The 16,504-nt window shown below is 38.8% G+C and overlaps 1 protein-coding gene across 1 annotated transcript; it reads left to right on the top strand.

The window, feature by feature from the left end:
* Positions 1-291: 291 nt before the first annotated feature.
* Positions 292-12,814, top strand: Taf7l (TATA-box binding protein associated factor 7 like). Its single transcript, XM_075958234.1, has 12 exons — positions 292-354; positions 1,122-1,200; positions 1,834-1,967; positions 2,906-3,035; positions 3,249-3,304; positions 6,186-6,227; positions 6,975-7,047; positions 7,666-7,767; positions 8,184-8,438; positions 8,629-8,741; positions 9,974-10,033; positions 12,770-12,814. Exons 1-12 carry the CDS (start codon positions 292-294, stop codon positions 12,812-12,814), a joined length of 1,152 nt encoding a protein of 383 aa, XP_075814349.1.
* The last annotated feature ends 3,690 nt before the right edge of the window (positions 12,815-16,504 follow it).

Below are 16,504 nucleotides of genomic sequence, written 5' to 3'. Positions count from 1 at the left end.
GCCATTTAGCTGAAGTTTACTCTTTTAATTTGACAGTACAAGAATTTTTCCAAAAATATTAAATCATGTTTCACAATAGCTTAATTAATTCATCAAGTTACATTGTGTAATTTGAATTGACTTTGGAAATGATGACTTTTAGAAATCAAGATGTCAAATAAAGTATTTCTAAACTTCTTTCCCATGAGAATTATGGGTAAGATCTTATATGAAATAATATAATCAGAGATGGTCAGCAGAGTGAGCAAGAGTTTGTAATGACTTGGTTTTTTTTTTTATGAACTCAAAGCCATGACTTTAAAGCATGAAGAATCCCAAGATACTGAGGAACAGTTTATATTGCGTCTGCCTCAGGTAAGTAACATTTATATCTCAGAATAAATGTCTTCATTGCAAAAGTGTAGTTCTGCTTAGGTAACACTAGCATTTCAGGCTATAAAAACTCAGAACATTTGCTTCCCAGAAGTCATGTTCTATTAGCAGTCCTATTGTAGTTCATATTCTTCTCACAATATTTCTTTCTTCCTGTATATACCATCAATCATGGGTTAATTCTCTGTCAAAACAACTATGACAATGACAATTATGAATCATCCGGTCATTTAGCACAAACATTTACAGCCAATTTTGTGGACAGCCAAGGTAAGACTTGTAAAATTCTTTCTGTCATCTCAGAAGAGTTGGTTGGAGAGACTACCATTGTCATCTGCAAATTCATCACCAAGCAGAGTTGTCAAACTCATTTAAACTTTAAGCTTGACTCTCCCCATTGAAAACCATGTTTGAGTATTATTTCATTTTGGAGGCTATGATAGAGATGGTCAGAAAGTTATTATCATTATAGTTAATCAACATATCTAGTAAACTATAGCTAATACCTTTCCTTAGCAACTACAATGGAAGGATAAGCAGTAAGAAGTAAAACTGAAAAACTGGGAGAAGGCACAAAGTGTAGTTTCTAAAAGATAGTGATGAAATTTGAGTTGAGTTCATTTAATTTGATTTATACAATGCATGGGCTTTCATGGTAGATAGCATAGTTAACATTTGGAAAATGTAAGGTTTTGTTTAAGGAAGACTATTAGACAATCTTTCTGATTTTTAATTTATCTCCTTTTTAGGAACAGGCTTATGCTGTCAGAAAGATTATACATTCTCGAGGTCCTGGCATGAAGGATAAACTAAAAATTGGCTTTGCCCGTAAGTAGTTAATATCAATTCACAATATATTAAACAAAACAATAATTTGCTACAGATTGTTATGTGAAAGGCACTATACTAGGCATTAAAGGTGTGAAAAAATAGAGTATGTTATGGTTCTAACCTTTAGAAAACATACATACACAATGTTACAATCAAATGCTTTTTTTTAAGGAATGTGTTTAAATGAATGAAATTTGCTGTTGGAGATAACAAGGAAGCAGTTGCTGTCTTACTCATCTTTGCTACCATTAGAAAGAAACTTAGATATTTTTGAACTAGTAACATACAGTGTGTAAAAACAAGCTGTAGATACTTTCTTCTTTTTCTGGATATTGATTTCTAGTCTTTCAAAAAATAGTTAATTTTTTTTTTGGTTTTTCGAGACAGGGTTTCTCTGTGGTTTTGGAGCCTGTCCTGGAAGTAGCTCTTGTAGACCAGGCTGGTCTCGAACTCACAGAGATCCACCTGCCTCTGCCTCCCAAGTGCTGGGATTAAAGGCGTGCGCCACCACCGCCCGGCAATTAAATTTTGTCAAACTTTTCTGTCCTGCATAAATCTTCCTTATTCGGTTTCTTGGAGACTGAACAGAGCATTTGAATGTCAATATTAATTTTCTCTACTTTCCTTTAGCTGATGGACATCATGCAGTTGTTCAGGTAGAAGATGTCTCACTGCCTGCTAAGCTGGTTAATTTGCCTTGTGTTATCGGAAGCCTGAAAACTGTTGATAGAAAAACATTTTATAAAACAGCAGATATTTCTCAGGTATGAATTTTTTGAGACATGGTCTCATATATACCAGGATAACCTCAAACTTAGTATGTAGCTGAGGATGACTTTAAACTTCAAATCCTTCTGTCTTCAACTACCAAGTGTTGGGCTTAACAGGCATTCCTTTCCACACTCTTAAGTTGTACTGAGGACCAAACCTAGGACTCTGAGCATTTTAGAAAAGCACTCTACCCAACTGAGTGATTCCCCAGATCCACAAAATCTTGTTTAGTTTATTAGTGCTGAGGACCAGATCCAAGTCCTCATGCATGCCAGGCAAGTGCTCTACCTACCATTGAGCTATATCACCACCACTGGTTTGATTTTCTTCATCTTCTGATTCTCGTACCCTTTGTGGAATCTTTAGTCTTTCTGCCGGTATTCAGTTCCACTTGGTAAATGACTATTTACTGTTTATAATTATCAGATCAATTGCACAGGAACATAAAGTCATGCCCTGGTTTTGTATTCTTAACTTTTTATTTCTTTACTTTTACAGACTTCTGCTGTTTGCCACTTATAGTGACTTTCGCTTATTTTAAAATATAAATGACTAGGTCTTTTTCTGCTAGAGAGTGTGTTAACTCTGAAAAAAGTTACTTATCATCTCTACTGGTGCTTTCTCATTTTCTCTCTAGATGAAAATGCTAAAATGTATGCGTTTCATGATATTGCTTCTGCAGTGGTATATGCTAGGTAAAAGTCAAATCTATATATCATGATGCAGGGAGAGAGAAGAGGGAGAGAAAGAGAAAAAGGAAGAGAGGATGGGAAAGGGATATATAAAAGAATCTGAATTTATATTACATAGTACTTGGTTTTGGGAAATGCCAAGAATCATCTGTGCTCCTCATTTCTGGTGGTATGTTTATAATTTATTACTGTTTAGTATTTGGGACAATAGTAAACTTCTTTGTCTTTGCTAAATATAGATGCTTGTATGCAGTGCTCATGGTGAGCCTCCCTCTCCCCCAGAAGAACCAGTTACCTCTGCTCACACTACTGTAACTGGAAGGAGTGGAGGGAAGACAGATAGAAAAAGATATAACTGGAAGCATGGCAGTAAGTCACCAATCTCTTGCTCATTATGGCTGACTACATTTATCTTTTGAATTGCAAATCTCTATGAATCAGGGACCTCTTACCTGGTTCATTAACTTCTTATTTTTGAAGAAAGAAATCATGCTATGAGCATGACATATTTCTTCATCAAATTCATGTAGATAAAGTACAGTCATAAGTCACATGGCATATTTCATTATGTTTTTGTTTTAGTTACTCCACCACTTAAGAACGTCAGAAAGAAAAGGTTCCGGAGAACAAGAAAAAAGGTGAGTCTCATGCCATTTGTGTTTTGCTGGATGACTGAGGAGAGGACTATGAGGGAGAAAGAAAGGTAGAAAGTCAGTTGGGAATTCGCTGATTAATTTATATGTTCAATAAGCAGTGCCTACCAGATGTGTTGGTACCTACCTGTAATCTCAGCACTTGGAGGCTAATGCAGAAGGATCGTGAGTTTAAGACAATCCCTGGCTATGGACCTTGACTCAAAATGTAAAAAAATTAAAATAGGCACAATCCACAGCATTATGAGCTAGCAGTTGGGGCTACAGCAGTGACTAAAAATAGAACCACTTCTTTAGGTTATAGTCTCATTGTTAGGGATTCAGAAGAATCATGAACTGGACATTGCACCTCATGCTTTTAGTTTTCAGATGCTGTAGATTTAAAGTGAGGCATGTTGGTTACCTGTGATCTCAGCATTTGGGAAGCTGCAGCAAGAGGATTGCCTCCTGTTGTCCAAATCTTGGATGACATTGCCAGTATCAGGCTAGCTAGGAATACACAGTGAGATTTTCTTATTCTAAAAAAGAAAGATTTATACTTTCTTCCTGCCTTACATTACTGGTCTTTAGTGCCTAGCAATTTGAAATCTTTTTTATCTCTGTGGTTTTTTTAAATGTTTATCATCTTCTATACATTGAACATACAGTATATAATCTAAGAATGACATATTGCTGAATTGCATTTCTGGTGTGAATATACCAATGTGTTCAACTGTTTACCCATTAAAACATAACTGTATTGTTTCTACTTTTTGACAATTATAAGTAAGATTGTGAGTAGGTTTCTTTGTGTGAACTTAAATCCTAATTTCCCCAGGATAAATGCTCAGGAATAATTCTGAACCATATGATAGTGGCATATTTTAAAAGATTTTTATTCATTTTACTTAATGTCTATGACTGTTTTGCCTGCATGCACGTGAGTGTACCGCATGAGTGCCTGTTGGAAAGTCTGGAACTTGGGTTAAGGATGGTTGTGGTTAACCATAAGTGGTTGCTGGGAATTGAAACCCCCAAGTACTTTATAAGAGCAACAGGTTCCCTTAACCACTGGTTCATCTCTATAGCGCCCCAAGTGGCAGATTTATAAAAATATTTTGAATCTCAGGGTCTGTTTGATATAGTCCAGGCTTGCATTGAACTTGCTGTATGGTCACCTATGATTTTTGATCATCCTGCCACCACCAGCATCTCAAGTGCTGGGATTACAGACACGTATTACCATACCTTGTTTTATATGTTGCTAAGGATTAATCCCAGAACTTAGCTCACATAAAGGAGGTCTTTACCAACTGAGACATGTCTCTTGCCAAGCATTAGCTTTTAAATTTTATTTACATTCATTTAGTGTGTGTGTGCATACATATGTGCAACAAATGGAGCTCACAGGAAAACTTGAGAATCAATTCTAGGTATCAAATTCAGGTCATCAAGATTGATAGCAAGCATATTAATGCTCAGCCACTTCACTAACCACAAACATTTTTTTTAAGTTTTTATAAGACACTGCCATACTTTTTTAGAGGAAGTATTATTTTATATTAACACTGATAGTATATGAAATACAAATTCTTCACCTCCTCATTGGCATTAGGTCTTGTCATTATTTTCTTTTATTATAGCCATTCTTATAAGTGTGTAGTGATTTTAATGTGGTGTTAATTTGTATCTTTTGGGTAGATAATGGGCTTGAATTTGCAGCAGTGCTCCTGCCTCATTGTCTAAATTCTGGGATTACAAAAATGCACTACGACACTGAGCTTCTTTTGACAGTTTCCTTCCTCCCTCCCTCCCTCCCTCCCTCCCTCCCTCCCTCCCTCCCTGCCTGCCTCCCTTCCTTTCCCTCCCTCCCTCCCTCCCTCCCTCCCTCCCTCCCTCCCTCCCTCCCTTTAAAGGATTTATTAACTATGTAATGTATACAGCATTCTGTTTGCGTGTGTTCCTGCAGGCCAGAGAGGAGCACTAGATCTTATTACAGATGGTTGTGAGCCACCACGTGGTTGCTGGGAATTGAACTCAGAACCTCTGGAAGAACATCTGGAAGAACAGTCAGTGCTCTTAACCTCTGAGCCATCTCTCCAGCTCCCTGACCATTTTCTAAAATGACTTTATTATTAAGTTCAAAGAATTCTTTTTCTAGTCTGTATACTAGTCTTTCATCATGTATGCATCGTTTATTAATACCTTCTCATGTTTGATAGCTTGAGTTTTTAGTTCACAAGAACTTATAGAAAGCAAGATTTTTAGTTTTGATGAAGTTTAATTTATTGATATTTTTGTTTTAAAGATTTTGATTTTTTTGTTGTTAAATATAAGGTGTCTTTGCTTAGCCTAGATACTGAAGATTTTATATTTATGCCTGTGATCCATATTTCAGTTTTGTTAAAGTATGAGTTTTAATTCAAGATTCCCATTCTTCTTCTATGCTCTCCCTCTCCTCCACCTCTTCCTTGGGAATATTTGTATGGTACTATTTGTGGGTTCTTTTTTTTTTGTTCCAGTCCCTCTACAGATACTGTAATGTGGTAAGTCTTGAAATCTAAAGATTGATTGCTACCACTTCATTTTGCTTCATCAATATTGTTTTAAAATTTTTAGAATAGTTATCTTTCCATATGAATTTTAGAATGAGCTTGGATATGTATACAGAAAACCTTGTCAGAATTTTGAAAAAAAAACTGCACTAAAGTTGTAGACTTAACTTTTCTAATTTATGTGTTAATGTGTCTTAGTAACATGCCAGCCAATGAAATTTATTGTCTGCTAAATATAAAAGTAGGTAAATATAGTTGTAGATCTCTTTAAACTGGACTTAAGTAGAGAAATCAAAATATAACGTTGTTCTTTGTTGTGCTTTACTTCATAGCTTCCTGATGTCAAACAAACGGATGAAGTTGGCTTGCGTAAGGTACAGAAGTGGTCATAATCTTCATTGTTTATTTTCATATGCTTCATATAAACAGATATACACACATATACATACATACGTACACTGGATTTTATTCACTGGGAACTAATTATTTAATGTCCAATAGCAACTTTTATGTTAGTGTTTCCATGCATTACAAACTGCTTTCCCCTCCTTATTTTCATTTCAAAATCCATCCCTTGGAGTTAAGAGTTCAACTTACCAACATTTGCTTGAACTAATAGGATTTCTCATCAAAGGCCTTGGTCTATTCTTGTGTCATGAGGAATTAATTGTTGTGGAGTAATTTTTTAAAACTATTCAAATGAGAACATGCAGATAGGATCTAATTTTTACAGGAACATTGTAATAAGGTGGAAAAATGCAGTGGGGAAATTTGGATTTTAAAGCAAATTATTTGTAAGTAACTAACATGGAATTATTGTTCTTTGCTAATGAGTTAAGACAAATAATGAAACATAAATGTTGAAACTCTTGTTCATAGAGTTATAGACAGGTAAGAGTAAGCATTTCAAGTGATTTAATTTTGGAAAATGAACTTGCTCTACAAATTTGTAGATTTTAGATAGGTTCCTTCATATATAGCACTATTAAAGTAGAAGTTTTGTTGGATGAGCATCAAACAAGGCCCAATCATTTTAGTTCATTAATATATAGGGAAAGGTATTTACATAAAACTGGATGCTAAATGATATTACTGGTATTTCCTTCCATACATTGCTTCAGGACACTGAATCTCCAAATGTGGATAAAGAAGTGAAGAGACTGCTGTGCTCAGATGCTGAAGCCGTCAGTGTCCGTATCCTTTATATTAAATATTTTCCTTATAGTCTGTTTCATCTCATGTGCATGTTATGACAAATCTCACCTCTAGTTGGGAGTTTTGCTTTTCTTTGAGATATTGGTATCAAATTCAGAACCTTGTTATGCCAGGCAAGTCCCACATTACTAAGCAGCATGTTTAATCCTCCCTCGCTTCTAGTGTTCGAGTGCCAGTTTTGATGTGTATAACTTAAGACATTTTTTGCTTGTTGTTTTTTTCGAGACAGGGTTTCTCCATAGCTTTGGAGCCTGTCCTGGAACTAGCTCTTGTAGACCACGCTGGCCTTAAATTTACAAAGATCTGCCTGCCTCTGCCTCCTGAGTGCTGGGATTAAAGGCATGCGTCACCACCACCCGGCAATTTAAGATTTTTGAAATGTTATTTTCTATCTAGAAATGGTAAATACAGACAGACAATAGAAGGGTATTTATGTTTGTGTAATTTACTATAAGGCAGTTTCCATACTAGGAATGCAGGTACAATGATCTAAATTTGACCTAAATTAAATATTAGTAGCACTTTTAGTTAAAGAGCCACTTTCATTTCAACTGTGTGCTCTCTCTTCTGGTTTTTCCTTGACTATTGTATTTTCAGGCTGGGAAGTCATTGCTGATGATGAAACCAAGGAAATAGAAAGTCAAGGGTGCATCTCAGGCACTTCAAGAACCGCACGAATGCGTGGTCGTAGCTCATCAGGTACTTCATTGAAAATAGAGGAAGAGTTTCAGATAAGGGCAAGTGTTAACTGTGTGACAGACTCACAGACCAATCAAAGAAAAAAAGGATGCCTTTGTCCTTTTTCCTCATTGGTCCTCCTATGCTCTTAGGGTTTTAGAACTGGAATTCTAATCTCCTATATGCCCTTGTATTCAACTTCCTATGGACCCTTAAATTCTCTAGATATCTTGGTAATTGAATACATGGATGAATGTTAGTGTTTCATATTCCTTGTCATTATTTTACAAAGGGAATAATCTCCCCATAGGAAAATAATTTATACAATTCACTGGTTCTCCAGTGAACTTCATGGTAAGGCATGTATTGCTATTTGGGGTTATGGTCATTTCCAAAGGTTCAGATTGTTTAATTTTTCCCTTGCTTAAAATCAATAGAAACTGCAATGCTTCGAGAGATGTTTGGCGATTCTGGCAGTAACAGTAATGATATGGGTGCTAAAATTGAAGAGGAGGATGTTGACAATCAAAAGGATGGGGATCAGGATGACGATGATGACGATGATGAAGATGATGAAGAAGAAGAAGAAGAAAAGGAGATAGACAATCTTGAAGAGAATTTAGAAAGGGAGCTGCAAATCCAATTTATTCATCCTAGCTTCTGTGAAACCAACAAAGATTACAGTTCAATAAGTAAGTCAGAAGAAAAGACAAAGGAATTGGGTATGGAGGGTGGCCGTATAAAAGGATAACTCTGAACAAGCATTATATGCAATGCTTAGTTTTCAGAAGTTTTTAGTCCTTGGAGTTTTATTTGATTTGTGACTTGGTCCATTATTTAAAGCTAGACTTAATACAAAAATCCTTTTTCTACCTCCTTCAGTCACAGGAATTCAGAAACTGATTCATGTCAAAGAAATGAAGCTCCAAAAGATTTATAAAAAAGCACAACGACAGAAAGATCTCCTTAGGAATGTGGAAAACTTGACCCTTAAGGTAAGTTCTTCTTGACTGTTAGATGCCCTGATATCTTACTTTCAAAATTCCATCTCTGTGTTTCCACTCACACCATCATTATGTAGTTGACTCATAAAGCTAAGTAACTTTTTAGAAATTTCTACTAAAATATCCATATTTTATTATATTTTAATACTTTTTTAATCTAAGCATTTTTATAGGGAACGGGACCAGGTGACCTGAGATAATGACCAATATTAAGCATTTACTATACCAATGACACAATAAAAGAGTTATGTTTTATCATTTCATTTACTCCTCAGGTCCCTGAAACATAGATCCTTTCACCATTCTCACTATATAACAAATTAAAATCAGTTGGGTATTTTGGCACATGCCTTTTATCCCCAGTACTGAGGAGGCAGAGGTCTCTGTGAATTTGAGAACAACCTGGTGTATATAACAGGCTCCAGATTAGCCAGGGTTACACAGTAAGACCTTGTATCAAAAAAGAAAATAAAGAGAATTAAAGCTCCAAGAGGAACCATAGTAATTGGCAATACATAGAATAAACCTGTTTATACCAATATATATTTGTTTCAGTAAAAAAGAACCAAATTAATTTAAAAGTCTTATCACGTATGCTGAAACATGGGCGAATTTTTATATTTTTATATACATTTTCAGGGTTTCAGTGAAAGGAAAATACATTATTATATCACATTTGCTCCCATCTTGGTAGTAAGGTGATTCTACAGCACTAAGAGAATCCTTTGCTAGATTTTTTCCCTTTCTTTCTTTTTTTTTTTGTGGAGCAATAATTGTCAAAGGGAAGCAGCTTGGTATAGAGCTATATCCACTTTGGCTGTAGTCTTTTAGAATAGCCAAAGATAGTAGTATAGATACATCTTGAAAGATTCCGATATCTGATACTATTGTGATATATGTGCAATTTACATATGTGTGGTATTGTATGCAGTGTTAGGAGTAGTAATGTTCTGTTCTTGAGGGGAAATGGAGGATTAATACAACACTAGGAAAAATATATTATGTAGATATTTCACCCATTTATTTTAGGACAAGAAAAATGCTGTAGAGAGTACATAAAATAAGATTGGATGGTTAGGCAGTAGTTTTGTGCTACAGTTTTTCTAAAAATTGTTTTCCTATAATTGACAGATTTCTTACCAAATATATGACAAAATGGGTTCTGTGGTTCTCTCTTCCTTTAAGATACATCTTTCATCACTGATACAATTTATTTTTTTCAGAGGCATTTCCAGTATGCTTTGGGGCAGCTTAACATATTAGAAAAACAAAAGTGTGAAGAGGTAAGAAGTACATTTTTAAATAAATAATTTGCTATGAAGAACTCAACCACTTCTAATCTATTTTCGAGCTGTTTGTCTTACAAGAATAGTGATAAACATATATTCTGTGTGACAATAGCAGGATGCATCAAGAACTTTTTGAAAGTCTGTTCATTCAACAGTTATTGAATACCTCTGGAGTGAAAAGCACTGGATAAAGAGTGTTGGATAAGACAGATAAAATAGTTGTCCTCATAGATCTAATGGTCTGCCAAGGGAGATTGATGGTAAACAAATTATCATATAAACATTAAAGTACAAATCCCAAAGAAGCACTATGCAGGAAAAAAGTCAGTATTCTCCTTAGAATAAGGAGAATCCTGGATTAAATTACAAGAACATAGCAAACCTCCCTGAGGAAATTATATTTGTGCCTAGACAGGAAGAGTAAATCAAACAAACCAGTAGTAGAGCATATTCAAGGTGTCACTTAGGGTAGGGAGAGAACTTGACTACTTTGACTATCTGCAGGTGTTTTAAGCCATGAAGACAGTTGTTTAATGTAAAGTCTGAAAATAAAGCAAAAGTTAAATCATTTGACAGTAGACTAGGATAGGAAAGATAGGTTTTAGTTTTAAGTTGGGTTTAAGGAATTCCTTGCTTGAGTATGAAGGAGGAGAATCAGACCTAGTTTAAACTTTCATTTAAAATTTTTGTTGTATATGTTTGTGTATGTGCACATACACATATACATAGGGGCATGTATTTGGAGATCAGAGGACAATTGGTGTGAATGGGCTCTCTGCATCGTATGAGTCCTAGAATCAAATTCATTTTTCAATTGGGCCCTAGGATCAAATTTTCAGGCTTTTGCAGCAACCACTTTTAAATTCTGAGTGGTCTAGCTAGCCTAAGGCCCAGACATTTCTTTTAAGATTTAAAAAAAAATTATTTATTACGTATACAACATTTTGCCTCCATGTATGCCCACATGGCAGAGGAGGATGCCAAATCTCATTACAGATGGTTGTCAGCCACCATGTGGTTGCTGGAAATCGAACTCAGGACCTCTGGAAGAGCAGCCCGTGCTCTTAACCACTGAGCCATCTCTCCAGCCCAGGCCCAGACATTTTTAATGAAATATCTCATTATAAGCAAGGCCCTAGCTACAGCAGACCTAAAAGTTGACTCAAAATAACTTATAAATCACATTTTACTTAACTATTCTTATTCTGATAGACATTTTTCAGCTCTTTGAGTATTAAAAATAACATTTCTGTGACCATTTACATATGAGATGATATATCTTAAAGGATTGATAGGACTTAGGTCAGTTAAAGGGTGACGAAGGAAAAGAAAGTACTACAAGTGATATTTCAGGTTTCTTTTTTATTTTTTAATTCTTTTTCTTGAGCTATATATTTTCTCCATTCCTCTCCCTTCCTCTCCCCTCCCCTTCTACCCTCTCCCATGATCCCATGCTCCCAGTTTACTCAGATCTTGTCTTTTTCTACTTCCTGTGTAGTTTAGAACCATGTATATCTCTCCTAGAGTCCTCATTGTTGTCTAGGTTCTCTGGGGTTGTGATTTGTAGGTTGGTTTTCTTTGCTTTATGTCTAAAAGCCACTTATGAGTGAGTACATATAATTGTCTTTCTGAGTCTGGGTTACCTCACTCAATATGATGTTTTCTCAATCCATCCATTTGCCTGCAAATTTCAAGATGTCATTTTTCTTTCTGCTGTGTAGTACTTCATTGTATAAATGTACCACATCTTCTTTATTGGTCAAGGAGCATTTAGGTTGTTTACAGGTTCTGGCTATGAAAAATAATGTTGCTACATACTTACACACATGACCTTGCGGTACAGTTGAGAATCCTTTGGATATATACCCCAAAGTGGTATTGCTGGGTCTTGAGGAATGTTGTTTCCTAATTTTCTGAGAAATCGCCACACTGACACATCCAAAGGGACTGTACTAGTTGGCACTCTGACAAGCAATGGAAGAGTGTTCCCTCTCCAGCATAAGCTGTCATCAATGTTTTTGATCTTGGCCATTCTTACAGGTGTAAGATGGAATTTCAGAGTTGTTTTGATTTTTGCATTTCTCTGATGACTAAGGATGTTGAGCATTTCCTCAAGTGTCTTTTCAGCCATTTTAGATTCCTCTGTTGAGAGTTCTCTGTTTAGATCTGTACTCCATTTTTATTGGATTATTTATTGTTTTGATGACCAATTTCTCGAGTTCTTTGTACACTTTGGAGATCAGCCTTCTGTCCGATGTGGGGTTGGTGAGGATCTTTTTCCATTCTGTTGGCTGATGTTTTGTCTTGTTGACCATTTTCTTTGCTTTACAGAAGCTTCTCAGTTTCTAACTTGAGTGATTGTTTATTCCAAGCCACAGAACAGTTTACAATGGGGGAAAGAATGGAGAAAAACATGCAATAAGTTAATCTCATGAAGCTACTATAGAGTATTGCAGGTAGCAACTTTAAAGTTTATATTATGAGGATGACTGTAGCTTGAGGCTTTTATGGTAAGGGTCCTGCTCACTACCCCTATTTTACCTTTTGAATATTCTTAAAATGGGTTTGTCCAGTTGTACATATTTATCAATTCTTTGATATAGTGAAAAAGGATCTTTGTTACACTTTTGAAATTGTAATAAAGGATGTTTTTTAAAAATAAAGTTTGGAATACCAGAAAAAAATTACAAATAGCTTTTATGATGCTTTTCTGCCTCTGTCTCCTTACAGATTTATCACCTACAGGAACAACTGAAATGTTACCTAAAGGAGTAAAGAAACCCTCAGCCTAGCATATAAAGTGGATTCACTTTCCAGATGAAGACCGGGTGGAACCACTACACTAGTTGCTTTATATTGACCAACTATATTTGCTTATTTGAATATTTTTAGTTATAGTAAAAAATAAAGATCATAGCCATATAGAAGGGCACAGTATAAAATGCATAATAGGCTTAGAGACCCAACTCAACATGGGCTTTGTTTTTCTTTATCAATTTAAGATTAAATATGTATGAGTTGCAACTTTGTCTTTTGTTGTATGGTACCATTAGATCATTCGGCCATGCTTGTCAAAGGAAGATGGGAGGATGTACAACTGTTTTAAAGAAGTTAGCTTTTCAAACCCCGTTTTAAGTATTTCCTACAATATAGAAAATAATAAACTTGTCAGATTGTAATCCTAGCATTCAAAGGGCAGAAGCAGAAGGGTCACAGTTGAAGGTCAGCCTGGGATATATACAAGACCCTGTCTCAAAAAGCAAAACAAAAACAAAAGTAAAAACATCCCTAATTTCTATCAATGACTGGATCCTGTCACAATTGTCTAAATGCCTACCTTTCAGTAATAAATACTAGGTTAATGCCCTTCCTTTTTTGGGTTAAAGGCTACTTTCCTGCTCACCGATGATTTATTTCTACTTACCTTTGCTCTCTGATTAGATATTGAAGACTGGAGCTGATGTTATTCTTTAGCTAAGAGAAGAATTACAGAAAAGATGACCCCCTTATCCTAAGTCTTTCTATTGTAACTCCCATAAGAAAAGATTAGCAAAAGCTAAATTCCTGTAATGCCCATGAAGACTTCCTTAATAACCCTAGAATTTTTTTTTAAAAAAAAACAAAAACATTTTATTGATATTGATACTTTGTGGATTTTGCATCATGCATGTGATCCCACTCATTTCCCCATCCCCTCTTCCACCCCCAAAAACAAAATTTAAAAGTAAAAACAAAACAAAAAACAAATTAAAACTCATGGAAGCTGTCGTGTGGCCCTCTGAATCACATACCCTTTAATCCATACACCTTTACTTGCAGGTGTTCATTGCAGTGAGTCATGGGGCTGGTTCGAGGCCTCTGGTCTCTGCTACACCACAGATAATGTGCTCTCACTGGGGCTCCTCTTGGATATCCTGTTGTTGTGCTGTGTCGTGGAGGTCCTGTAGCTTTGGATCTGAGGTCTGTCCCCTTCACAAGCTCCAGCAGATCACAGATGAAGTGGATGCTGGGGTGGGCTACTTCATAGCCCTGGTTCTGGGCCTGGGTGGTAGCTGGGTTGATCAGCCTGCGAACTCTCCCTCATCATCACTACCCAGGTGAGCTCTTCAGCACCGTCCTGGCTAGCTCACCCAATGTAGCAAACAGAAGGGTGTTTCTGCACTCACACCCTCAGGTCCAGCTCACCCACACCACCAGGGCCAGCTCTACTCTTACCCAGGTGAAGTGTAGGGCCTACTCTAAAGATTGCTGCACTTGGTGAGTGGCAGGACCAGCTCCTCTGTTTTCATTCTCATGTTCCCGAAACCAGCTTTCCTATCTGTCACGTGGCAGTGAGCAGGGAGGAGGAAGGCACATTTCCCTTACCTTTTCCACCCCATGGCATTTGAGGGAGGGAGTTGCTCTCCTGCTCTCACACCCACAGGCCCTACTTACCTGCTCATCAACAGGGTCAGCTCTAGTGTGTTTCCCAGGTGAGGTGCTGTGCCCTCTTTCTCGTGCTGCAGCCCGTGCAGGGCAGGACCAGCTCTCCCACTCTGGTGGCTTTGGGGCCAGCTCTCTCACCTGCCACAGGTGGCAAGGGGTGAAGGGAGGGAGGGCTTTTTTTTTACCTTTGTCACCACATGGCAGAAAGGGGGCAGGGTCAATCCTGCTCTCATGACCCCGGGACCAGTCCCCCGCCCCCCTAACAGGGTCAGCTCTGTTGTGCTGCACATGCAAGGTGCAGGGTCCATTCTACTGAGTGCTGCTGCCAGTGGGGGGCAGTTCTGTCACTCTCATGACCTCAGGGCCAGCTCTATCACCAGGCACAGGCAGCAAGGGATGGTGGGAGAGAGGTCATCTCTTCTTTTCCCAATCCACCAGATGAAGGGTGGGGCCAGATCTCCCATGCGAGTTTGAGGCGTCAGATTACCTGCACCCCCATCAATAGGGTCAGCTCTATTATGCTGCCTGGGCTAAGTGCAGGGCCCACTCTCTTGGGTGCTGTAGCTGGTGAGAGGCAGGATAAGTTCTCCCACTCTCGTAAACCCAGGACAAGCTTTTCCCACCTGCAGTAGGTGGCAAGGGGCTATCTTTCATTTGCCCATGCCACCACGTGATAGACCATAGGGCTAGTTCTCCCACTCTCGCGTCTTTTTGGCCAGCTAATCTGCACCTATGTCAGCAGGGACTGTTACACTGTGCTGCCCTGTGGGGGTGCAGGGCCTACTCTCCCAAGTGCTGCAATTGGTGAGGGGTAGGGCCAGTTCTCCATAGTGCTGCAGTCAGTGAGGGGCGGAGCCAACTCTGTGCAGCCCCATCCTTACTGCTTTCAGTGGTAACAGAAGCTAGGACATCAACACAGACAACTATTGTGGTGGGTCCACAGACCCAGACATGGCCCCTTGCAGCAGTCCAGGCCTGGATGACACTGTGACCCCTGGTGGCAATACAGGCTACTCAGATTTGCATGGCCCTGGCAGAGGTTCAGTCCTCAGACACTAACCTGGCCCTAGGTGGCAGCCCAGGCCACTGATGTCTTTGTGGCCCTAATTGGCACTATAGGCCATGGACATCAATATAGACCCTAGCTGTGACTGGACTATGGACCTAGACATGGTCCTTGGCAGCAGCCCAGGCCCAGATGTCACCATGGCCCCAGTGGCAGGCAGGTCACTTAGATTAGCGTGGACCCAACAGCCTTCTGGTCCTCGAATCCCCACATGGTCCCAGATCCTGCGCATCACACTGCCTGCGATTGCAAGAGGAGCCTCGGGCATTAGCACGGACCCAGTCTGTGGCAGGGTCATGGACCCAGACATGGCCCTGGCTATAGCTCATGCCTGTACAATACACCGGCCCTGGGTGGCAGTGCATGTCACTCTGGCTTGGCAGCAGTATGGCTCTCAGGCACCAAGAAGTGGAGGCCCAGATCCTGGGCATCAGTTTGGCCTTCGGTGGCAACTTGGACCATGGACATCAGCACAGACTCAGGCTGCAGTAGGACCATGGGCCCAGACATGGTCTTTGGCAACAGCTTGGGCATGCATGTCATTGTGGCCCTCGTTGGCATTGCCAGATTACCCAGATTATCATGGCCCCAGTGGCACCATGCCCCCAAGCGTCAGCACATCCCTAGGTGGCAGACCAGATCCTGGGCATATGCTCAGCCTTTAGTGGTAAAAGGAGCCATGGACATTGACACAGACCCTGGTTGAGGTAGGGCCGTGGTCCCAGACATGGCCCACAGCCACAATTCAGGACCAGAGCACCATGACCCCAGGTGGTGGCAGGGGCCACCCAGTTTGTATATGGTCCAGTGGTGGCAGCCTGACCCTCTAAAACCAACATAGTTCCAGGTATCTGTCCAGACCGCAGTCCTCTGAATAGTCCTCAGTGGCAACAGGAGCCATGGACCTCAGCTCAGAGCCTGGCCACAGCAGGGCCATGGACCCAGACATGTGACTTTTCCAGAACACATGAAGT

Source organism: Microtus pennsylvanicus, chromosome X (genome assembly GCF_037038515.1).
Source record: "Microtus pennsylvanicus isolate mMicPen1 chromosome X, mMicPen1.hap1, whole genome shotgun sequence".
In the NCBI taxonomy this organism is placed as follows: Eukaryota; Metazoa; Chordata; class Mammalia; order Rodentia; family Cricetidae; genus Microtus; species Microtus pennsylvanicus.
This window is presented reverse-complemented; position numbering and strand designations above follow the sequence as displayed.

Excerpts from the sequence above, each read along its gene's own strand:
- Taf7l (XM_075958234.1), top strand. The coding sequence starts at position 292 with ATGACTTTAAAGCATGAAGAATCCCAAGATACTGAGGAACAGTTTATA. Across the intron at positions 7,048-7,665 it reads TGCTGAAGCCGTCAGTGTCC|GCTGGGAAGTCATTGCTGAT; the intron begins GTATCCTTTATA and ends TTGTATTTTCAG. Across the intron at positions 10,034-12,769 it reads AAAAACAAAAGTGTGAAGAG|ATTTATCACCTACAGGAACA; the intron begins GTAAGAAGTACA and ends GTCTCCTTACAG.